General features: G+C 57.0%; 1 protein-coding gene across 1 annotated transcript; it reads right to left on the bottom strand.

Annotated features, from left to right (window-relative positions):
* Positions 1-2,143: 2,143 nt before the first annotated feature.
* grna (granulin a) lies at positions 2,144-23,185 on the bottom strand. The gene is made up of 16 exons (XM_047038564.1): positions 23,078-23,185; positions 21,998-22,156; positions 21,630-21,767; positions 21,299-21,427; positions 21,051-21,135; positions 20,772-20,881; positions 20,221-20,371; positions 19,904-20,001; positions 19,543-19,788; positions 18,657-18,902; positions 17,707-17,952; positions 16,017-16,310; positions 15,382-15,621; positions 14,908-15,043; positions 14,561-14,667; positions 2,144-2,786 (listed from the first exon to the last, which is right to left on the bottom strand). Exons 2-16 carry the CDS (start codon positions 22,154-22,156, stop codon positions 2,649-2,651), a joined length of 2,523 nt encoding a protein of 840 aa, XP_046894520.1. The 5' UTR covers positions 23,078-23,185; the 3' UTR covers positions 2,144-2,648.
* Between the last annotated feature and the right edge of the window lie 624 nt (positions 23,186-23,809).

The raw sequence follows: 23,809 nt of genomic DNA, 5'->3' as shown, positions 1-23,809 counted from the left end.
TGTGCCTGGAAATTGATTGAATTGCCGGGTCTTTAGAGGACGCATCATAGATCATGGCGCTCCCTCAAATTGTGCAGACACTGATAGAATTAGCTGAGCTGGTAGAAACTAATAATATATCTGAGTCTGATGCCCGTGACCGAGTAGAACAAGTCACAGAGAGCTTGGCTGCATACTCTGCCGTCACAGACGTACACATTAATGAGGTTGCCATAGTAAACCTCTCTTCAGTCCTGGAACGGCTGGATGCTGTGGAGCCTCAAATGGGACGGGGACGACCAACCATCCACATCCCGTTCGAGTCCATCGAAAACTATTTATTAAATGGTTTAAAAATAAAGGACATAGCGGAGCTGTTGTCGGCCACCAGACCATCCGTCGGAGGATGCAAAGCAACGGATTTATGGAGCTAGAAAGCTGACAAAAGTATCTGAATTTGAATATGAAAGATCTGAAATATTTGTGTGTCGAATTTCATAAAACTGAAATATATTGCTGTTGAATATATAATATCTGAATTATTTGTATGCCAAATTTAATACAACTGAATTATTTTGATCCAAAAATAAAACATTCTAAAATTCAGATTGCAGGAATTCAGATTCTTGAAATTCAGATTGCGGAAATTCAAATTCAGATTGCGGAAATTCAGATTTTGTCTGAACCAGGCCAAAGGTGAAACAGCTTGCTTTCACAGGAAAAAGTAGACCATTTAATAAATAGTTTTCGATGGACTCGAACGGGATGTGGATGGTTGGTCGTCCCCGTCCCATTTGAGGCTCCACAGCATCCAGCCGTTCCAGGACTGAAGAGAGGTTTACTATGGCAACCTCATTAATGTGTACGTCTGTGACGGCAGAGTATGCAGCCAAGCTCTCTGTGACTTGTTCTACTCGGTCACGGGCATCAGACTCAGATATATTATTAGTTTCTACCAGCTCAGCTAATTCTATCAGTGTCTGCACAATTTGAGGGAGCGCCATGATCTATGATGCGTCCTCTAAAGACCCGGCAATTCAATCAATTTCCAGGCACATTTGTCATGTAATGCAATGCGTATGTGCACACCGCCCCCTACCGAACAAGATGGGTAGCTCGGTCAGCAGGGAGCTGAAGAAGAGCGGCTACTGACGTCACTCTACTGCGCCGCTCAGAATGCATTTTCGTTTTCGAATTATGGGCAGTTCTTTGCGGGCAGAACATGAAAATGAAAATGCAATGTCCGCTCAGTACTAATCAGTACTAATTTGATTTATGAGTCAAATAATGCAGCCACATTCTTAAAATGAAAATGCATTTCTGGAAATACATTTGAATTTGAATTGTGGTCACGATTTTGCAGCCACGTTCTTAAAATGAAAATGCATTTCTGGAAATGCATTTGAATTTGAATTGTGGTCACGATTTTGCAGCCACGTTCTTGAAAATGAAAATGCAATTCTGGAAATGCATTTGAATTTGAATTGTGGTCACGATTTTGCAGCCACGTTCTTAAAATGAAAATGCATTTCTGGAAATGCATTTTCATTTTCAAATTTTACATTTCAAATTGAATTTTGGTATCTATTTGCTGGGGCATATTTTGAAAATTAAATTTCAAATGTCTTTTTCGTTTTCATTTTAATTAAGGGAAAGAATGAGCAGTCTTAAAGAAGAAAATGAAAATGCAAATAGGATGATTGAATACTAATTTGATTTATGAGTCAAATAATGCAGCCACATTCTTAAAATGAAAATGCATTTCTGGAAATGCATTTTCATTTGAATTTTGGTCACGATTTGCTTCCATAACTCGGAGCGGGGATGGATCGTTCTTTAAAACACCCCCACCCTTGTTCGTATCGTTAAAAGCGCAGACGCTCAGGTCATCAGGCTCACACCATTTTATGTTGGGCCTATGTTTTCTATAATTTGTCTTGTCTATTGTCTATTCTAATAAATCAGAAATGCCGTAAAAGTAGGCTATCCTTAAAAGACACACAGCTGTCCGAGGACTTGGTGAGCTGTCCACCTGACTTCATGTAAGACACAGACCTCATTATCCGGAAGTCCCAAACACAAACGGAGACCCCAAATGTTTCCCCCGAAAGTCACGATGAATACGTGTCACACGCAGCACATGTTGAATAATTGTGGACAGATGTTTTTACACTTATAGAAGAATTTCTCTTTATTCGTGTCAAATTAACAGTGATAACCAGTTTTACAGTCATGTACAGTTTCAGTACTTCGTAGTACATCTTAATCGATATAACCCCATAGTTTTTGCCCGAACATACATTGAATTTGTTTTATCAATTAAACAATGTAAATCAGAAGGCAAATCACATGTGAAACAATACAAATTAACAATAAAAATTAACAATTTCTACAACATAGTTGGAATACATGTAAAAAATGCATTTGCACAATCCCAACTAAAAGAGTGTGTAACAGGCAGGCCTAAGCAGGGACCACAGACAACAGTACGCAAGCACACAGAGGAAACCAGAATCTTCCAGGACCAGTGCAAGAAAAAACCCCTTTAAACCGACATCCCTTCTTCTACCCTGAGGAAATGTACAACTTGATTGTAACAGCAACTCTTGATTAGTGCAAAAACATAAGAAAGGGGGTCAGAGTTGTGGCGTGACAGGCAGAGCCGGTCTTCACAGTGCTCTCTTCCTATTGGTGAAGACCATCCGCCAGTCATCCCAGCTCAGCCCTAGGGACTGGGTGCAGCTGCCCTCCTCTCCACAGGTGTAGCCAGAGGCACAACAGTGCTCCATGTCTGCACAGCACACAGCCTGCAGGGACAGAAGAAGGGACAGAAGGAATTGTGAGTCAGACAAGTGTACATGATAAATTTTTTTGACCACTTTAAGTTTGTAAGTTGAAGGGATGCACTCGTCTCTGATATGGTGCTTTTTCCGTATTGAAACGAGCATTTAAGACTCTAGAGAGTGACTGTATATCGTGTTCAAAGTTAGATGAAGTTGCACTGAGGGTCAGGTTCAAAGTCAGGGTGGTGCACGTGGAAGGGAGGGTGTGGAGGTGGAAGGGAGGGTGTGGAGGTGGAAGGGAGGGTGTGGAGGTGGAAGGCAGGGTGTGGAGGTGGAAGGCAGGGTGTGGAGGTGGAAGGTAGGTGTGGAGGTGGAAGGGAGGGTGTGGAGGTGGAAGGCAGGTGTGGAGGTGGAAGGCAGGGTGTGGAGGTGGAAGGTAGGGTGTGGAGGTGGAAGGGAGGGTGTGGAGGTGGAAGGTAGGGTGTGGAGGTGGAAGGGAGGGTGTGGAGGTGGAAGGCAGGGTGTGGAGGTGGAAGGGAGGTGTGGAGGTGGAAGGGAGGGTGTGGAGGTGGAAGGCAGGTGTGGAGGTGGAAGGGAGGGTGTGGAGGTGGAAGGGAGGTGTGGAGGTGGAAGGGAGGGTGTGGAGGTGGAAGGCAGGTGTGGAGGTGGAAGGCAGGGTGTGGAGGTGGAAGGGAGGGTGTGGAGGTGGAAGGCAGGTGTGGAGGTGGAAGGCAGGGTGTGGAGGTGGAAGGGAGGGTGTGGAGGTGGAAGGCAGGTGTGGAGGTGGAAGGCAGGTGTGGAGGTGGAAGGCAGGGTGTGGAGGTGGAAGGCAGGGTGTGGAGGTGGAAGGGAGGGTGTGGAGGTGGAAGGCAGGTGTGGAGGTGGAAGGCAGGTGTGGAGGTGGAAGGCAGGTGTGGAGGTGGAAGGGAGGGTGTGGAGGTGGAAGGGAGGGTGTGGAGGTGGAAGGCAGGTGTGGAGGTGGAAGGCAGGTGTGGAGGTGGAAGGCAGGGTGTGGAGGTGGAAGGCAGGTGTGGAGGTGGAAGGCAGGTGTGGAGGTGGAAGGGAGGGTGTGGAGGTGGAAGGGAGGGTGTGGAGGTGGAAGGCAGGTGTGGAGGTGGAAGGCAGGGTGTGGAGGTGGAAGGGAGGGTGTGGAGGTGGAAGGCAGGTGTGGAGGTGGAAGGTAGGGTGTGGAGGTGGAAGGGAGGGTGTGGAGGTGGAAGGCAGGTGTGGAGGTGGAAGGCAGGGTGTGGAGGTGGAAGGGAGGGTGTGGAGGTGGAAGGCAGGTGTGGAGGTGGAAGGCAGGTGTGGAGGTGGAAGGCAGGGTGTGGAGGTGGAAGGCAGGGTGTGGAGGTGGAAGGCAGGTGTGGAGGTGGAAGGCAGGTGTGGAGGTGGAAGGCAGGGTGTGGAGGTGGAAGGCAGGGTGTGGAGGTGGAAGGGAGGGTGTGGAGGTGGAAGGCAGGTGTGGAGGTGGAAGGCAGGTGTGGAGGTGGAAGGGAGGGTGTGGAGGTGGAAGAAAGGGTGTGGAGGTGGAAGGCGGGGTGTGGAGGTGGAAGGGGGGGTGTGGAGGTGGAAGGGAGGGTGTGGAGGTGGAAGGCAGGGTGTGGAGGTGGAAGGGAGGGTGTGGAGGTGGAAGGCAGGTGTGGAGGTGGAAGGTAGGGTGTGGAGGTGGAAGGGAGGGTGTGGAGGTGGAAGGCAGGTGTGGAGGTGGAAGGCAGGGTGTGGAGGTGGAAGGGAGGGTGTGGAGGTGGAAGGCAGGTGTGGAGGTGGAAGGCAGGTGTGGAGGTGGAAGGCAGGGTGTGGAGGTGGAAGGCAGGGTGTGGAGGTGGAAGGCAGGTGTGGAGGTGGAAGGCAGGTGTGGAGGTGGAAGGCAGGGTGTGGAGGTGGAAGGCAGGGTGTGGAGGTGGAAGGGAGGGTGTGGAGGTGGAAGGCAGGTGTGGAGGTGGAAGGCAGGTGTGGAGGTGGAAGGGAGGGTGTGGAGGTGGAAGAAAGGGTGTGGAGGTGGAAGGCGGGGTGTGGAGGTGGAAGGGGGGGTGTGGAGGTGGAAGGGAGGGTGTGGAGGTGGAAGGCAGGTGTGGAGGTGGAAGGGAGGGTGTGGAGGTGGAAGGGAGGGTGTGGAGGTGGAAGGCAGGGTGTGGAGGTGGAAGGCAGGGTGTGGAGGTGGAAGGGAGGGTGTGGAGGTGGAAGGCAGGTGTGGAGGTGGAAGGGAGGGGTGGAGGTGGAAGGGAGGGGTGGAGGTGGAAGGGAGGGTGTGGAGGTGGAAGGCAGGTGTGGAGGTGGAAGGCAGGGTGTGGAGGTGGAAGGCAGGTGTGGAGGTGGAAGGCAGGTGTGGAGGTGGAAGGGAGGGTGTGGAGGTGGAAGGCAGGGTGTGGAGGTGGAAGGGAGGGTGTGGAGGTGGAAGGCAGGTGTGGAGGTGGAAGGTAGGGTGTGGAGGTGGAAGGGAGGGTGTGGAGGTGGAAGGCAGGTGTGGAGGTGGAAGGCAGGTGTGGAGGTGGAAGGGAGGGTGTGGAGGTGGAAGAAAGGGTGTGGAGGTGGAAGGCGGGGTGTGGAGGTGGAAGGGAGGGTGTGGAGGTGGAAGGCAGGTGTGGAGGTGGAAGGTAGGGTGTGGAGGTGGAAGGGAGGGTGTGGAGGTGGAAGGCAGGTGTGGAGGTGGAAGGCAGGGTGTGGAGGTGGAAGGGAGGGTGTGGAGGTGGAAGGCAGGTGTGGAGGTGGAAGGCAGGTGTGGAGGTGGAAGGCAGGGTGTGGAGGTGGAAGGCAGGGTGTGGAGGTGGAAGGCAGGTGTGGAGGTGGAAGGCAGGTGTGGAGGTGGAAGGCAGGGTGTGGAGGTGGAAGGCAGGGTGTGGAGGTGGAAGGGAGGGTGTGGAGGTGGAAGGCAGGTGTGGAGGTGGAAGGCAGGTGTGGAGGTGGAAGGGAGGGTGTGGAGGTGGAAGAAAGGGTGTGGAGGTGGAAGGCGGGGTGTGGAGGTGGAAGGGGGGGTGTGGAGGTGGAAGGGAGGGTGTGGAGGTGGAAGGCAGGGTGTGGAGGTGGAAGGGAGGGTGTGGAGGTGGAAGGCAGGTGTGGAGGTGGAAGGTAGGGTGTGGAGGTGGAAGGGAGGGTGTGGAGGTGGAAGGCAGGTGTGGAGGTGGAAGGCAGGGTGTGGAGGTGGAAGGGAGGGTGTGGAGGTGGAAGGCAGGTGTGGAGGTGGAAGGCAGGTGTGGAGGTGGAAGGCAGGGTGTGGAGGTGGAAGGCAGGGTGTGGAGGTGGAAGGCAGGTGTGGAGGTGGAAGGCAGGTGTGGAGGTGGAAGGCAGGGTGTGGAGGTGGAAGGCAGGGTGTGGAGGTGGAAGGGAGGGTGTGGAGGTGGAAGGCAGGTGTGGAGGTGGAAGGCAGGTGTGGAGGTGGAAGGGAGGGTGTGGAGGTGGAAGAAAGGGTGTGGAGGTGGAAGGCGGGGTGTGGAGGTGGAAGGGGGGGTGTGGAGGTGGAAGGGAGGGTGTGGAGGTGGAAGGCAGGTGTGGAGGTGGAAGGGAGGGTGTGGAGGTGGAAGGGAGGGTGTGGAGGTGGAAGGCAGGGTGTGGAGGTGGAAGGCAGGGTGTGGAGGTGGAAGGGAGGGTGTGGAGGTGGAAGGCAGGTGTGGAGGTGGAAGGGAGGGGTGGAGGTGGAAGGGAGGGGTGGAGGTGGAAGGGAGGGTGTGGAGGTGGAAGGCAGGTGTGGAGGTGGAAGGCAGGGTGTGGAGGTGGAAGGCAGGTGTGGAGGTGGAAGGCAGGTGTGGAGGTGGAAGGGAGGGTGTGGAGGTGGAAGGCAGGGTGTGGAGGTGGAAGGGAGGGTGTGGAGGTGGAAGGCAGGTGTGGAGGTGGAAGGTAGGGTGTGGAGGTGGAAGGGAGGGTGTGGAGGTGGAAGGCAGGTGTGGAGGTGGAAGGCAGGTGTGGAGGTGGAAGGCAGGGTGTGGAGGTGGAAGGGAGGGTGTGGAGGTGGAAGGCAGGTGTGGAGGTGGAAGGCAGGTGTGGAGGTGGAAGGCAGGTGTGGAGGTGGAAGGCAGGGTGTGGAGGTGGAAGGCAGGGTGTGGAGGTGGAAGGCAGGTGTGGAGGTGGAAGGCAGGGTGTGGAGGTGGAAGGAAGGGTGTGGAGGTGGAAGGGAGGGTGTGGAGGTGGAAGGCAGGTGTGGAGGTGGAAGGCAGGTGTGGAGGTGGAAGGGAGGGTGTGGAGGTGGAAGAAAGGGTGTGGAGGTGGAAGGCGGGGTGTGGAGGTGGAAGGGGGGGTGTGGAGGTGGAAGGGAGGGTGTGGAGGTGGAAGGCAGGTGTGGAGGTGGAAGGGAGGGTGTGGAGGTGGAAGGGAGGGTGTGGAGGTGGAAGGCAGGGTGTGGAGGTGGAAGGCAGGGTGTGGAGGTGGAAGGGAGGGTGTGGAGGTGGAAGGCAGGTGTGGAGGTGGAAGGGAGGTGTGGAGGTGGAAGGGAGGTGTGGAGGTGGAAGGGAGGTGTGGAGGTGGAAGGCAGGGTGTGGAGGTGGAAGGCAGGGTGTGGAGGTGGAAGGCAGGGTGTGGAGGTGGAAGGGAGGGTGTGGAGGTGGAAGGCAGGGTGTGGAGGTGGAAGGGAGGGTGTGGAGGTGGAAGGTAGGGTGTGGAGGTGGAAGGGCAGGGTGTGGAGGTGGAAGGTAGGGTGTGGAGGTGGAAGGGAGGGTGTGGAGGTGGAAGGGAGGGTGTGGAGGTGGAAGGGCAGGGTGTGGAGGTGGAAGGGAGGGTGTGGAGGTGGAAGGGAGGGTGTGGAGGTGGAAGGCAGGGTGTGGAGGTGGAAGGGAGGGTGTGGAGGTGGAAGGTAGGGTGTGGAGGTGGAAGGGAGGGTGTGGAGGTGGAAGGCAGGGTGTGGAGGTGGAAGGGAGGGTGTGGAGGTGGAAGGTAGGGTGTGGAGGTGGAAGGGAGGGTGTGGAGGTGGAAGGTAGGGTGTGGAGGTGGAAGGGAGGGTGTGGAGGTGGAAGGGAGGGTGTGGAGGTGGAAGGGAGGGTGTGGAGGTGGAAGGGAGGTGTGGAGGTGGAAGGGAGGGTGTGGAGGTGGAAGGCAGGTGTGGAGGTGGAAGGCAGGGTGTGGAGGTGGAAGGCAGGGTGTGGAGGTGGAAGGCAGGTGTGGAGGTGGAAGGCAGGTGTGGAGGTGGAAGGCAGGTGTGGAGGTGGAAGGCAGGGTGTGGAGGTGGAAGGGAGGGTGTGGAGGTGGAAGGGAGGGTGTGGAGGTGGAAGGCAGGTGTGGAGGTGGAAGGCAGGTGTGGAGGTGGAAGGGAGGGTGTGGAGGTGGAAGAAAGGGTGTGGAGGTGGAAGGCGGGGTGTGGAGGTGGAAGGGGGGGTGTGGAGGTGGAAGGGAGGGTGTGGAGGTGGAAGGCAGGTGTGGAGGTGGAAGGGAGGGTGTGGAGGTGGAAGGGAGGGTGTGGAGGTGGAAGGCAGGGTGTGGAGGTGGAAGGGAGGGTGTGGAGGTGGAAGGCAGGTGTGGAGGTGGAAGGGAGGGGTGGAGGTGGAAGGGAGGGTGTGGAGGTGGAAGGCAGGTGTGGAGGTGGAAGGCAGGGTGTGGAGGTGGAAGGCAGGTGTGGAGGTGGAAGGCAGGTGTGGAGGTGGAAGGCAGGTGTGGAGGTGGAAGGGAGGGTGTGGAGGTGGAAGGGAGGGTGTGGAGGTGGAAGGCAGGTGTGGAGGTGGAAGGCAGGGTGTGGAGGTGGAAGGGAGGGTGTGGAGGTGGAAGGCAGGTGTGGAGGTGGAAGGGAGGTGTGGAGGTGGAAGGCAGGAGGTGGAAGGGAGGGTGTGGAGGTGGAAGGCAGGGTGTGGAGGTGGAAGGGAGGGTGTGGAGGTGGAAGGGAGGGTGTGGAGGTGGAAGGGAGGGTGTGGAGGTGGAAGGCAGGGTGTGGAGGTGGAAGGGAGGGTGTGGAGGTGGAAGGCAGGTGTGGAGGTGGAAGGCAGGGTGTGGAGGTGGAAGGCAGGGTGTGGAGGTGGAAGGCAGGTGTGGAGGTGGAAGGCAGGTGTGGAGGTGGAAGGCAGGAGGTGGAAGGGAGGGTGTGGAGGTGGAAGGCAGGGTGTGGAGGTGGAAGGGAGGGTGTGGAGGTGGAAGGTAGGGTGTGGAGGTGGAAGGGAGGGTGTGGAGGTGGAAGGCAGGGTGTGGAGGTGGAAGGGAGGGTGTGGAGGTGGAAGGTAGGGTGTGGAGGTGGAAGGGAGGGTGTGGAGGTGGAAGGTAGGGTGTGGAGGTGGAAGGTAGGGTGTGGAGGTGGAAGGGAGGGAGGGTGTGGAGGTGGAAAGGAGGGTGTGGAGGTGGAAGGGAGGGTGTGGAGGTGGAAGGGAGGTGTGGAGGTGGAAGGGAGGGTGTGGAGGTGGAAGGCAGGTGTGGAGGTGGAAGGCAGGTGTGGAGGTGGAAGGCAGGGTGTGGAGGTGGAAGGCAGGGTGTGGAGGTGGAAGGCAGGTGTGGAGGTGGAAGGCAGGTGTGGAGGTGGAAGGCAGGTGTGGAGGTGGAAGGCAGGGTGTGGAGGTGGAAGGGAGGGTGTGGAGGTGGAAGGCAGGTGTGGAGGTGGAAGGCAGGTGTGGAGGTGGAAGGGAGGGTGTGGAGGTGGAAGAAAGGGTGTGGAGGTGGAAGGCGGGGTGTGGAGGTGGAAGGGGGGGTGTGGAGGTGGAAGGGAGGGTGTGGAGGTGGAAGGCAGGTGTGGAGGTGGAAGGGAGGGTGTGGAGGTGGAAGGGAGGGTGTGGAGGTGGAAGGCAGGGTGTGGAGGTGTAAGGCAGGGTGTGGAGGTGGAAGGGAGGGTGTGGAGGTGGAAGGCAGGTGTGGAGGTGGAAGGGAGGGGTGGAGGTGGAAGGGAGGGTGTGGAGGTGGAAGGCAGGTGTGGAGGTGGAAGGCAGGGTGTGGAGGTGGAAGGCAGGTGTGGAGGTGGAAGGCAGGTGTGGAGGTGGAAGGGAGGGTGTGGAGGTGGAAGGGAGGGTGTGGAGGTGGAAGGCAGGTGTGGAGGTGGAAGGCAGGGTGTGGAGGTGGAAGGGAGGGTGTGGAGGTGGAAGGTAGGGTGTGGAGGTGGAAGGGAGGGTGTGGAGGTGGAAGGCAGGTGTGGAGGTGGAAGGCAGGGTGTGGAGGTGGAAGGGAGGGTGTGGAGGTGGAAGGCAGGTGTGGAGGTGGAAGGCAGGTGTGGAGGTGGAAGGCAGGGTGTGGAGGTGGAAGGCAGGGTGTGGAGGTGGAAGGCAGGTGTGGAGGTGGAAGGCAGGTGTGGAGGTGGAAGGCAGGGTGTGGAGGTGGAAGGCAGGGTGTGGAGGTGGAAGGCAGGTGTGGAGGTGGAAGGCAGGTGTGGAGGTGGAAGGGAGGGTGTGGAGGTGGAAGAAAGGGTGTGGAGGTGGAAGGCGGGGTGTGGAGGTGGAAGGGGGGGTGTGGAGGTGGAAGGGAGGGTGTGGAGGTGGAAGGCAGGTGTGGAGGTGGAAGGGAGGGTGTGGAGGTGGAAGGGAGGGTGTGGAGGTGGAAGGCAGGGTGTGGAGGTGGAAGGGAGGGTGTGGAGGTGGAAGGCAGGTGTGGAGGTGGAAGGGAGGTGTGGAGGTGGAAGGGAGGTGTGGAGGTGGAAGGGAGGGTGTGGAGGTGGAAGGCAGGGTGTGGAGGTGGAAGGGAGGGTGTGGAGGTGGAAGGTAGGGTGTGGAGGTGGAAGGCAGGGTGTGGAGGTGGAAGGGAGGGTGTGGAGGTGGAAGGTAGGGTGTGGAGGTGGAAGGGAGGGTGTGGAGGTGGAAGGTAGGGTGTGGAGGTGGAAGGTAGGGTGTGGAGGTGGAAGGGAGGGTGTGGAGGTGGAAGGGAGGGTGTGGAGGTGGAAGGGAGGTGTGGAGGTGGAAGGGAGGGTGTGGAGGTGGAAGGGAGGGTGTGGAGGTGGAAGGGAGGGTGTGGAGGTGGAAGGCAGGTGTGGAGGTGGAAGGGAGGTGTGGAGGTGGAAGGGAGGTGTGGAGGTGGAAGGGAGGTGTGGAGGTGGAAGGGAGGGTGTGGAGGTGGAAGGGAGGGTGTGGAGGTGGAAGGCAGGGTGTGGAGGTGGAAGGGAGGGTGTGGAGGTGGAAGGGAGGGTGTGGAGGTGGAAGGGAGGTGTGGAGGTGGAAGGGAGGGTGTGGAGGTGGAAGGGAGGGTGTGGAGGTGGAAGGGAGGGTGTGGAGGTGGAAGGGAGGGTGTGGAGGTGGAAGGGAGGGTGTGGAGGTGGAAGGGAGGTGTGGAGGTGGAAGGGAGGGTGTGGAGGTGGAAGGGAGGGTGTGGAGGTGGAAGGCAGGTGTGGAGGTGGAAGGCAGGGTGTGGAGGTGGAAGGGAGGGTGTGGAGGTGGAAGGGAGGGTGTGGAGGTGGAAGGGAGGGTGTGGAGGTGGAAGGCAGGTGTGGAGGTGGAAGGGAGGGTGTGGAGGTGGAAGGCAGGTGTGGAGGTGGAAGGCAGGTGTGGAGGTGGAAGGCAGGTGTGGAGGTGGAAGGGAGGGTGTGGAGGTGGAAGAGAGGGTGTGGAGGTGGAAGGGAGGGTGTGGAGGTGAAAGGCAGGGTGTGGAGGTGGAAGGCAGGTGTGGAGGTGGAAGGCAGGTGTGGAGGTGGAAGGCAGGTGTGGAGGTGGAAGGCAGGTGTGGAGGTGGAAGGCAGGTGTGGAGGTGGAAGGCAGGTGTGGAGGTGGAAGGCAGGTGTGGAGGTGGAAGGGAGGGTGTGGAGGTGGAAGAAAGGGTGTGGAGGTGAAAGGCAGGGTGTGGAGGTGAAAGGCAGGGTGTGGAGGTGGAAGGCAGGTGTGGAGGTGGAAGGCAGGTGTGGAGGTGGAAGGCAGGTGTGGAGGTGGAAGGGAGGGTGTGGAGGTGGAAGAAAGGGTGTGGAGGTGGAAGGGAGGGTGTGGAGGTGGAAGGCAGGTGTGGAGGTGGAAGGCAGGTGTGGAGGTGAAAGGCAGGTGTGGAGGTGAAAGGCAGGTGTGGAGGTGGAAGGCAGGTGTGGAGGTGGAAGGCAGGGTGTGGAGGTGGAAGGCAGGTGTGGAGGTGGAAGGCAGGGTGTGGAGGTGGAAGGCAGGTGTGGAGGTGGAAGGTAGGTGTGGAGGTGGAAGGGAGGGTGTGGAGGTGGAAGGGAGGGTGTGGAGGTGGAAGGGAGGGTGTGGAGGTGGAAGGCAGGTGTGGAGGTGGAAGGGAGGGTGTGGAGGTGGAAGAAAGGGTGTGGAGGTGGAAGGCAGGTGTGGAGGTGGAAGGCAGGTGTGGAGGTGAAAGGCAGGTGTGGAGGTGGAAGGCAGGTGTGGAGGTGAAAGGCAGGTGTGGAGGTGGAAGGCAGGGTGTGGAGGTGGAAGGCAGGGTGTGGAGGTGGAAGGCAGGGTGTGGAGGTGGAAGGCAGGTGTGGAGGTGGAAGGTAGGTGTGGAGGTGGAAGGGAGGGTGTGGAGGTGGAAGGCAGGTGTGGAGGTGGAAGGGAGGGTGTGGAGGTGGAAGGCAGGGTGTGGAGGTGGAAGGCAGGTGTGGAGGTGGAAGGGAGGGTGTGGAGGTGGAAGGGAGGGTGTGGAGGTGGAAGGCAGGTGTGGAGGTGGAAGGGAGGGTGTGGAGGTGGAAGGCAGGTGTGGAGGTGGAAGGCAGGTGTGGAGGTGGAAGGCAGGTGTGGAGGTGGAAGGCAGGGTGTGGAGGTGGAAGGCAGGGTGTGGAGGTGGAAGGGAGGGTGTGGAGGTGGAAGGGAGGGTGTGGAGGTGGAAGGGAGGGTGTGGAGGTGGAAGGCAGGGTGTGGAGGTGGAAGGGAGGTGTGGAGGTGGAAGGCAGGGTGTGGAGGTGGAAGGGAGGTGTGGAGGTGGAAGGTAGGTGTGGAGGTGGAAGGCAGGGTGTGGAGGTGGAAGGCAGGGTGTGGAGGTGGAAGGCAGGTGTGGAGGTGGAAGGCAGGGTGTGGAGGTGGAAGGGAGGTGTGGAGGTGGAAGGCAGGTGTGGAGGTGGAAGGCAGGTGTGGAGGTGGAAGGCAGGGTGTGGAGGTGGAAGGGAGGTGTGGAGGTGGAAGGTAGGTGTGGAGGTGGAAGGCAGGTGTGGAGGTGGAAGGTAGGTGTGGAGGTGGAAGGCAGGTGTGGAGGTGGAAGGCAGGGTGTGGAGGTGGAAGGCAGGGTGTGGAGGTGGAAGGCAGGTGTGGAGGTGGAAGGCAGGGTGTGGAGGTGGAAGGCAGGGTGTGGAGGTGGAAGGGAGGTGTGGAGGTGGAAGGCAGGGTGTGGAGGTGGAAGGGAGGTGTGGAGGTGGAAGGCAGGGTGTGGAGGTGGAAGGGAGGTGTGGAGGTGGAAGGCAGGTGTGGAGGTGGAAGGCAGGGTGTGGAGGTGGAAGGGAGGTGTGGAGGTGGAAGGTAGGTGTGGAGGTGGAAGGCAGGGTGTGGAGGTGGAAGGCAGGGTGTGGAGGTGGAAGGGAGGTGTGGAGGTGGAAGGCAGGTGTGGAGGTGGAAGGCAGGGTGTGGAGGTGGAAGGGAGGTGTGGAGGTGGAAGGTAGGTGTGGAGGTGGAAGGCAGGTGTGGAGGTGGAAGGCAGGTGTGGAGGTGGAAGGCAGGGTGTGGAGGTGGAAGGCAGGGTGTGGAGGTGGAAGGGAGGTGTGGAGGTGGAAGGCAGGGTGTGGAGGTGGAAGGCAGGTGTGGAGGTGGAAGGCAGGGTGTGGAGGTGGAAGGCAGGGTGTGGAGGTGGAAGGCAGGGTGTGGAGGTGGAAGGCAGGTGTGGAGGTGGAAGGCAGGTGTGGAGGTGGAAGGGAGGTGTGGAGGTGGAAGGCAGGGTGTGGAGGTGGAAGGCAGGTGTGGAGGTGGAAGGCAGGTGTGGAGGTGGAAGGAGGGTGTGGAGGTGAAAGGCAGGTGTGGAGGTGGAAAGCAGGTGTGGAGGTGGAAGGCAGGTGTGGAGGTGGAAGGCAGGTGTGGAGGTGGAAGGCAGGTGTGGAGGTGGAAGGCAGGGTGTGGAGGTGGAAGGCAGGTGTGGAGGTGGAAGGCAGGTGTGGAGGTGGAAGGCAGGTGTGGAGGTGGAAGGCAGGGTGTGGAGGTGGAAGGGAGGGTGTGGAGGTGAAAGGCAGGTGTGGAGGTGGAAGGCAGGGGTGGAGGTGGAAGGCAGGTGTGGAGGTGGAAGGCAGGTGTGGAGGTGGAAGGCAGGTGTGGAGGTGGAAGGCAGGGTGTGGAGGTGGAAGGCAGGTGTGGAGGTGGAAGGCAGGTGTGGAGGTGGAAGGGAGGTGTGGAGGTGGAAGGCAGGGTGTGGAGGTGGAAGGCAGGTGTGGAGGTGGAAGGCAGGGTGTGGAGGTGGAAGGGAGGGTGTGGAGGTGAAAGGCAGGTGTGGAGGTGGAAGGCAGGTGTGGAGGTGGAAGGCAGGTGTGGAGGTGGAAGGCAGGGTGTGGAGGTGGAAGGCAGGTGTGGAGGTGGAAGGCAGGGTGTGGAGGTGGAAGGCAGGTGTGGAGGTGGAAGGCAGGTGTGGAGGTGGAAGGGAGGGTGTGGAGGTGAAAGGCAGGTGTGGAGGTGGAAGGCAGGTGTGGAGGTGGAAGGCAGGTGTGGAGGTGGAAGGCAGGTGTGGAGGTGGAAGGTAGGGTGTGGAGGTGGAAGGGAGGGTGTGGAGGTGAAAGGCAGGTGTGGAGGTGGAAGGCAGGGTGTGGAGGTGAAAGGCAGGTGTGGAGGTGGAAGGCAGGGTGTGGAGGTGGAAGGCAGGTGTGGAGGTGGAAGGCAGGGTGTGGAGGTGGAAGGCAGGTGTGGAGGTGGAAGGCAGGTGTGGAGGTGGAAGGGAGGTGTGGAGGTGAAAGGCAGGTGTGGAGGTGGAAGGCAGGGTGTGGAGGTGGAAGGCAGGGTGTGGAGGTGGAAGGCAGGTGTGGAGGTGGAAGGCAGGGTGTGGAGGTGGAAGGCAGGTGTGGAGGTGGAAGGCAGGTGTGGAAGCATGTTTCATACGTTGGGTAAGGGGCAGCAGCTCCATGTGGTGGTGGTCTTGCAGCATGTCTCTCCATCCCTGCATCTGTAGGATTCAGCACAATATATACCCTTCCCCTGTGGGGTAGTGGGTTGGGGCAGGATCTGAGGCTGGGTCTGGGGAAGGGTCTGAGGCTGGGTCTGAGGCTGGGTCTGGGGCAGGGTCTGAGGCTGGGTCTGAGGCTGGGTCTGGGGCAGGGGCTGAGGCTGGGTCAGGGTCTGAGGCAGGGTCTGGGGCAGGGTCTGGGGCAGGGTCTGGGGCAGGGTCTGAGACAGGGTCTGGGGCAGGGTCTGAGGCAGGGGCTGAGGCTGGGTCTGGGCCTTGGGCTGGGGCTCTGGCAGGGACACCCTAGTCATGGGTAATGTTTGAATTTGTAGCCAGATGAGCTTCTGGCAGGATCCTGAGGGCACGTTGCAGCTGTAGCCCTGAGGACAGCAGTGTTCCTGGTCTGGGCAGCACACCGCCTGCCAGGAGACACACACACACCACACACCACACACACACACACACACCACACACACACCACAAGTCTTTATCGTCATCAGTCATTTCACATTGAATTCAAGGGTTTATGTAACCCAGTGTGCACAGTTGTAGAATAACTGAGTACCACACACAATTAAACTCAATAACAGAAATAACAGACACAAATAAATGGACAGACTCGGCGATGGGATATAATGTAGAATACATGTATAATATAAAAATATATAAATACTGTAAAATAAACATATTAAAGGTAAAAAAAAGTACTGAACAAATACTATAAATGCTGAATGGGGGCAGCTGCAGTTCCACGTACCTCCTTCAGGGGGCAGCACCCCCAGCGCCCTGTTGAGAGCTGGCAGCAGGTGGCGCCCTCGGGGCAGCTGTTGTTGGCGTCACACCTCACAGAAGAAGACGCGGGGCCGGTGTGTTGAGCCTCCGCCGGCAGCTTGTTGTACCAGGGGATCACCACGGCCCCCCGGGAGCACGAGGTGGAGCCCTCGTTACACTTGTAGTCAGTGGGACAGCAGTGGTCTCCGTCAGAACAGCAGATAGCCTGGAGCAAGGGGGGTCAGCCAGGGGGGTTAGCCAGGGTTAGCAAGGGCCGTTTGGTTGGATGGACGTGAATGGATCAGGGCTTGTGAAGCTACTTCCTGTTCATACACTGTGGCTTCCTAGACACGCTAGATCAGTGGTCTTCAGCCCTGGTCCTGAGGGCCCACTGTGCTGGATGGTCTAGATGTTTCCCTGCTCCAACACTCCTGGTTTCATTAAAGGGATCGTTATGAAGCTCAGCAGAAGCCTGGTAACCACTTGTTCATCTGAACCAGGTGTGTTGGAGCAGGGACACATGTAGAACATGCAGGGCAGTGGACCCTGAGGACCAGGGTGGAGGACCAGGGTGGAGGACCACGGCAGAGTTAGGATGATGGAGGGACATGGCAGGCTCACCTCAGGAAGAGGGCAGCAGCCCCATCCCTGGCCTGAGCTCATCATGCAGCAGGTGGTGAGCTTGGGGCAGCTGGTGTGAGGGTCACACTGGACCCTTTCCTCCTCAGCCTCCTCCTCCTCCTCCTCTTCTTCCTCCTCCTCCTCCTCCGCAGGAGTGGTGGGGCTGGGGGTGGTGAGAGCCCCCACCTTCCTCACCATGGGCACCGCCCCCCAGGCTCCGTTGCAGGTGAGGCTGGCCAAATCACAGGTGGTGAACTGAGGGCAGCAGTGCTCGTGGTCGTCACAGCAGACGGCCTGGAGGGGAGGGGGATGTGAGGTCACACACAGCTCTGGTGCTGAGGTCAGAGGTCAGAGGTCGGCCCTCTGAAAGTCTCGCACGCCCCTACGAAGGAGCTCTCGTGATCTACAATCTTTTTATTTTTTGTGTTATTATTTCAGCACAATCTCAAGTATGAGGAAAGGGAAGTGAATTTTAGTTTACCTAAAATTCAACTTTTTTAACTTTCCGCCTTTCACAACTTGTACCTTTCACGATCGTCACCATGCCACACAGGCTGTAATGCTGTCCCACCAGGAGCATAAGTTTCATAACACGTTTCTATATTTGTTTTGAAAATTGAAAATCTGTCCCGATTTTAATAAATAAAATTAAAAATCTGAAGGCTGCATCCTCAGTCATGAAGAAGAAAAGCCGTCCCACCCACATTAGAAAACAAACCTTCGCCCCTTGTCTCCCTCACCCACCTCCTCCCTCTCTCTCCAGCCTCCCTCCTCCCTCTCTTTCTTCCCTCTCTCGTCTCCCTCCTCCTCCCTCTCTCGTCTCTCTCTCTCTCCTCCCTCTCTCGTCTCCCTCTCTCGTCTCCCTCTCTCGTCTCCCTCTCTCTCCTCCCTCTCTTGTCTCCCTCTCTCTCCTCCCTCTCTCGTCTCCCTCTCCCTCCTCCTCCCTCTCTCGTCTCCCTTTCTCTCCTTCCTCTCTCGTCTCCCTCTCCCTCCTCCTCCCTCTCTCGTCTCCTTCTCTCTCCTCCCTCTCTCGTCTCCCTCTCTCGTCTCCCTCTCTCGTCTCCCTCTCTCTCCTCCCTCTCTTGTCTCCCTCTCTCTCCTCCCTCTCTCGTCTCCCTCTCCCTCCTCCTCCCTCTCTCGTCTCCCTCTCTCTCCTCCCTCTCTCGTCTCCCTCTCCCTCCTCCTCCCTCTCCGCCCTCCCTCTCTCGTCTCCCTCTCTTGTCTCCCTCTCTCTCCTCCCTCTCTCGTCTCCCTCTCCCTCCTCCTCCCTCTCTCGTCTCCCTCTCTCGTCTCCCTCTCTCTCCTTCCTCCCTCTCCGCCCTCCCTCTCTCGTCTCCCTCTCTCGTCTCCCTCTCTCTCCTCCCTCCCTCTCCGCCCTCCCTCTCTCGTCTCCCTCTCTCGTCTCCCTCTCTCTCCTCCCTCCCTCTCTCGTCTCCCTCTCTCGTCTCCCTCTCTCTCCACCCTCCCTCTCTCGTCTCCCTCTCTCGTCTCCCTCTCTCTCCTCCCTCCCTCTCTCGTCTCCCTCTCTCTCCTCCCTCCCTCTCTCGTCTCCCTCTCTCGTCTCCCTCTCTCTCCTTCCTCTCTCCTCACCCTCCCTCCTCCCTCTCTCGTCTCCCACCTCCTCCTCCCTCTCTCTCCTCCCTCTCTCTCGTCTCCCTCTCCCACCTCCTCCTCCCTCTCCTGTGTTCACCTGTGGCAGAGGGCAGCAGGTCCAACCTCCCGTCGCTGTCTTGCAGCAGGTGGTCTGTTCTGGACAGCTGTGGGTGGAGTCACACGTCACGTTTCCCGCTGGCTGCTCCACCTCCCTTGGCATGGAGGGGGTCTTCTCCACCCAGCGCACGGACCCAGGGCCCAGGGGGTCGTTGCAGGTTCCACCAGCCACGTCGCAGGTCGTTCCCTTTGGACAGCAGTGGATGAAGTCGCTGCAGCAAACTGCCTGGAGGAGAGGAGCAGCGCGGTTGAAAAAAAAAATCCTATTTAAAAGCTGCATCCTCAGTCATGAAGAAAAAAAGCTACCCACATTAGAAAACAAACCTTGTCTCCCTCACCCTCTCCCTCCTCCCTCTCCAGCCTCCCTCTCCCGCCTCTCTCCTCCCTCTCTTGCCTCCGTCTCTCCTCCCTCTTCCTCCTCCATCCTTCCGCCTCCATCCTTCCGCCTCCCTCTCTCTCCCGCCTCCCTCCTCCCTCCTCACCCTCTCGTCTCCCTCTCCCACCTCCTCCTCCCTCTCCAGCCTCCCTCCTCCCTCTCTCTCCTCACCCTCCCTCCTCCCTCTCTCGTCTCCCACCTCCTCCTCCCTCTCTCTCCTCCCTCTCTCGTCTCCCTCTCTCTCCTCCCTCTCTCGTCTCCCTCTCCCTCCTCCAGCCTCCCTCCTCCCTCTCCCTCTCTCGTCTCCCTCTCCCTCCTCCTCCCTCTCTCGTCTCCCTCTCTCTCCTCCCTCTCTCGTCTCCCTCTCCCTCCTCCTCCCTCTCTCGTCTCCCTCTCTCGTCTCCCTCTCTCTCCTCCCTCCCTCTCTCGTCTCCCTCTCTCGTCTCCCTCTCTCTCCTCCCTCTCTTGTCTCCCTCTCTCTCTCTCCTCACCCTCCCTCCTCCCTCTCTCGTCTCCCACCTCCTCCTCCTCCTCCCTCTCCTGTCAGTGTTTACCTGTGGCAGAGGGCAGCAGGCCCAACCTCCCGTCGCTGTCTTGCAGCAGGTGTTCTGTTCTGGACAGCTGTGGGTGGAGTCACACGTTACGTTTCCCGCTGGCTGCTCCACCTCCCTTGGCATGGAGGGGGTCTTCTCCACCCAGCGCACGGACCCAGGGCCCAGGGGGTCGTTGCAGGTTCCACCAGCCACGTCGCAGGTCGTTCCCTTTGGACAGCAGTGGATGAAGTCGCTGCAGCAAACTGCCTGGAGGAGAGGAGCAGCGCGGTTGAAAAAAAAAATCCTATTTAAAAGCTGCATCCTCAGTCATGAAGAAAAAAACCCACCCACATTAGAAAACAAACCTTTGCCCCTTGTCTCCCTCACCCTCTCCCTCCTCCCTCTCCAGCCTCCCTCCTCCCTCTTTCTCCTCCCTCTCCCTCTCCCGCCTCCCTCCTCCCTCTCCTGCCTCAGTCTCTCCTCCCTCTCCCTCCTCCCTCCTCACCCTCTCTCCTCCCTCTCCAGCCTCCCTCCTCCTTCTCCTGCCTCCGTCTCTCCTCCCTCCTCACCCTCTCTCATCCCTCTCCAGCCTCCCTCACCCTCTCTCCTCCCTCTCCTGCCTCCGTCTCTCCTCCCTCTTCCTCCTCCATCCTTCCACCTCCCTCTCTCTCTCTCCCGCCTCCCGCCTCCCTCCTCACCCTCTCGTCTCCCTCTCCCACCTCCTCCTCCCTCTCCGGCCTCCCTCCTCCCTCTCTCTCCTCACCCTCCCTCCTCCCTCTTTCACCTCCTCCTCCCTCTCTCTCCTCCCTCTCTCTCCTCCCTCTCTCTCCTCCCTCTCTCGTCTTCCTCTCTTTCCTCCCTCTCTCGTCTCCCACCTCCTCCTCCTCCCTCTCCTGTCAGTGTTCACCTGTGGCAGAGGGCAGCAGGCCCAACCTCCCGTCGCTGTCTTGCAGCAGGTGTTCTGTTCTGGACAGCTGTGGGTGGAGTCACACGTTACGTTTCCCGCTCGCTGCTCCACCTCCCTTGGCATGGAGGGGGTCTTCTCCACCCAGCGCACGGACCCAGGGCCCAGGGGGTCGTTGCAGGTTCCACCAGCCACGTCGCAGGTCGTTCCCTTTGGACAGCAGTGGATGAAGTCGCTGCAGCAAACTGCCTGGAGGACAGGAGCAGCGCGGTTGAAAAACAGGACATTTGGACAGGACAGGACAAAGACAGGATACTTTAGTTTGACTTAGTTATAGTGGTGAGGCCACATCATGTCTGTATACCTCCACCATGGGGCAGCATGCCCAGCCTCCGGACTGAGTTTTGCAGCAGGTAGTTCCATCAGCACAGGCCACAGATTCATTACAGGGAACATACATGCCTGGATTAAACATACAAAGCACAGTTACTGTACTTGCAGCCAAATGTACTTTAAGCATAAGAAAGCTCATAACTAATATTTCTGCACTTATATATGACAGGGCATGTGAAGCACCGTTCTGCAGAGGCACAGGAACCCTCACCGCGAAAGAAAATCGAAACTCTATCTCCAGACATTATCCTTTCAGAATGGAATAGTCATGTGATGAAAGCATGTCACCTTTCTGGTTCTCCCACGGTGCCCGAGCTCTGCCGGGGGACTTGGCCCACATGGGCGTGTCCAGGGTGTCTGAGGACAAACACTTAGCTTGCTGAATGTCACAGGTGGTCCCCTCGGGGCAACAGTGGATGTTGTCTGCACAGCACACAGCCTAGCCACACACACACACACACACACACACACACACACACACACACAGGCTCTTCATGACCATGTCTGAGCAACCACCATAACTAGCGACAAATCTGGTGACTTCTACGACTTTGGCCATCTCCATTTTTGTTGCTGAGCAGCAGCAAAATGACTGTAACTGTACTTCCGTGTTGTTCTAGAAAAGTCGCGTCCTGCCTTAGGGAGCTGAGCTGGGTGTGGACGAAGGGCCCAGTGTGGTTTGGATTCACGCCATCACATCATCTAGCGACTTTTTAAAGAGCCAGTAGCTTTGGGAGAGATGTTTTTGGCAACTCAGCACAAAGTGCAGCAGGCCATCCTGGTGTCAGTACCTCACCTTGAGACCTGGACAGCAGGCCATCCTGATGTCAGTACCTCACCTTGAGACCTGGACAGCAGCCCCAGGTTCCGTCTGGGTTGGCACAGCAGGTGGTGTCATCTGGACACTCTGTCATCTGGTCACTGCACATCACCGAGGAGACCAGCTGGGCTGCAGATGGATGGATGTGTGTGTGTATGTGTGTGATAGGGTATGTGTGTGTGTGTGTTAAGGTGTGTGGGTGTGTGTGTGTGTGTGGAGAAGCCGTTAGAGGATAAGGTCATGACAAGCTCAAGCTGCAGTTGTGACACCACAAGAAGAAGAAGGAAGGTAATAGAACCTCTTTGTTCCAAACAGGACCGGCCGTCTGCACTGCACTGGTGACCCTCCGGACAGCAGTGCTTCCCATCGACACACGGAACACCCTATGTGTGTGGGGGGGAGGGGGGGCACATTGCATCACAGTATCGTGATCCAACACGAAGCAGTTTCTATTTGCTCAGACAGGGTAACTGTGCAAGTGTAATAAGGCACCCGGAACCTTCCGGGTGCAGGTGTGTGTGTGTGTGGGTGCAGGTGTGTGTGTACCTGGGCCAGGGGACAGCAGCCGTAGCCCCTGAGAGCCTCCAGACAGGAGAACTCTGCCGGGCAGTGAGAGCCGTCAGGACACACGTTCTCATCCTCCTCCCCAGGGTGAGCCCAGATCATCCTGAACGACTGCAGCCCAACAGCAGCCCAGAGGGAAGTGAACAGTTGATCTCACTTCTTCATTCCCTCCCCCCTCCCCCCTCCCCCACACACACTTTTTTCACTTCTTTAATGATTGACAAACTTTGTGCGGGCGGCTGTGAGGTATGCAACAAGGAAGGAGACTGATGAAACGGTTGTGTTCTGTTGATGAAACTCGTGTTGTTCTTACTTTCGAAAGTCCCGATGGTTTAGCAGGATGTCTCTCTACCCACGGCAGAGAGACTGTGGCGTTGACACACCTGGCCTCGTTCACCTGGCAGATGGTGCCTTCCGGACAGCAGTGCACGTGATCGCCACAGCACTCAGCCTGGTAAACATAGTAAAGAGTCATTTGATTAACAAAGTGAATAGGACGACAGGCTACTATCACCTGACTGTAAAACAGGATAACTGCTTCAGGTATGAATGACACCAGTGTGTGAGAGAAGGATTATCTTTTCTGTTTCGGTGCAAGGGACTACTATCTCCGTCTAGGGTGCTTGCATTTCCCTTTCCAGGGAGTAATCTGGGGTGCTATATGGGAACATGTAAACACACCTGATGCATCGGGCAGCACTCGTATCCGTGTGTGGGGGTGTGGCAGCAGGTGCCCCCTTCCTGACACTGCCCCCCGTCAGGACACTGGTCAGCCAGGGCCAGGGCCAGGGCCAGCAGGGCCACGCTCAGGGCCACGCTCAGGGCCAGCCTCATCTGCATCTGGGGGGGGCGGAGGAGAGAGAGAGAGAGAGAGAGAGAGAGAGAGAGAGAGAGACAGAGACAGAGACAGAGACAGAGACAGAGACAGAGACAGAGACAGAGAGACAGAGAGAGAGAGAGAGATGAAAGAGGTGCGTTTTTGAAACATGAAATGTTCAGTCGTTTGATAGAATGAAGCTAATATTTTCCAAATCTAAAGTTGACCGTATAACAAGCATTACTGACAGGATTTGCACCTTTCATACCGCTCATGCACTTCCCTTTTCATCTCTCTATTTGCAACTTGCTGACACACAGACATGCTTCCTTATAAAGAACACAACAGAAGACAGATTTCATAATTCTCTGTCATATTTAGTCTGTTCAAATTTCTATATAGTATCTACTTTCACTTCCACCGGGAAAATTCCCCTTGACATTTGCATGGTGTCTGTTTCCAAAAGCACCTGTCTTTTATCTAAACTATTAAGTGCTTTAATGTATTACTTCCTATTATTTCGAATTATTCTTAAACTATGATTAAGACTGCTCAAGTCTATCAAGTCATTTATGATTATTTTAGTGGCACAGATTGCTGAATTGAAAGATTAGCCAATTAAAATCCCCTGGCGCGTCACCTTTGCAGCGTCCACCAAAAATATATACACGCGTATAGTTGCTGTACATTTCATATGTACTATAGAACTACATTAAGGTACCAAATGTTAAACATTTTTCTTTTAGAACATTTTACATTTGACATCGTCACTGACTAACAAATCATGATGAAACGAGACAACGCATATTTTCTGACTGGAGTGCTTAGACATCTCCATGAGCAAAAACAAGTGGAAACTCTGAACTGCATAACATTGTAATCTGGGCATGTTTGGAGCGGACAAAAGTTGTGTGTCTTTGTTCGAACAAGAAAGGTGATCTTACCTTTTAAAGTCGAGCGCTGTTGTCCTGTGTAGCGAAAGTGTTGCAATTGAGTCAATGAGGTTGCTCAACCAAAATAGCATGTATATTTAGTGTAGCCTACGCGGACCGCCCCTTTACAGCTAGATATCATTGAGGCAGCCAGCTACATGCTAAATGGGCAGCCAACTTCGAGTTGGAGTAGCCTACTAAAAAAAATCAGATATCATCAATTATGATTGTCTGTTATTGTTTGATTGTCTTTTTTGTTGCTTATGTGGCGACAGACCAAATCAAATCAAAATGTATTTTGTATAGCCCTTTTTACAAGCAATGTCACAGAGGGCTTCACATACGCCCATACAACTGCCCCTGAACCAACCTAAATCCTCAAGGGAGACAAGGAAAAAATCCCAGAAAAACTCCCAACAGGAGAAAAAATGGAAGAAACCTTGAGAGGAGCAATTCAGAGAGGGATCCCCTCCTCCAGAGACGGTTGGTGAAAGAGAGGTGCAGAACACAGGCTTACATAGTCATAGCCTACAGCAGGGTGTCAATGGGTGTTGAAACACCAAAATGCAGTGTTCAACTTGGGTCAGTTGGTAAATGTCAGTATAAACAGAGGTAGCCAGGGCTGGAGGCTGTGATCGGTCCATATCGCTGACGCTCTGAGAGATTTAGTTGCCTCAGTGACAGGTGAATCGTCAGAGCCACATTTCACACCACAGGCAATATTGTCACTTTGTGTCTTTGTCG

Source organism: Hypomesus transpacificus, chromosome 17 (assembly GCF_021917145.1).
Source record: "Hypomesus transpacificus isolate Combined female chromosome 17, fHypTra1, whole genome shotgun sequence".
In the NCBI taxonomy this organism is placed as follows: domain Eukaryota; kingdom Metazoa; phylum Chordata; class Actinopteri; order Osmeriformes; family Osmeridae; genus Hypomesus; species Hypomesus transpacificus.
Note: the sequence above shows the minus strand (reverse complement) of the source record. Positions and strands in the feature narration are given on the sequence as shown.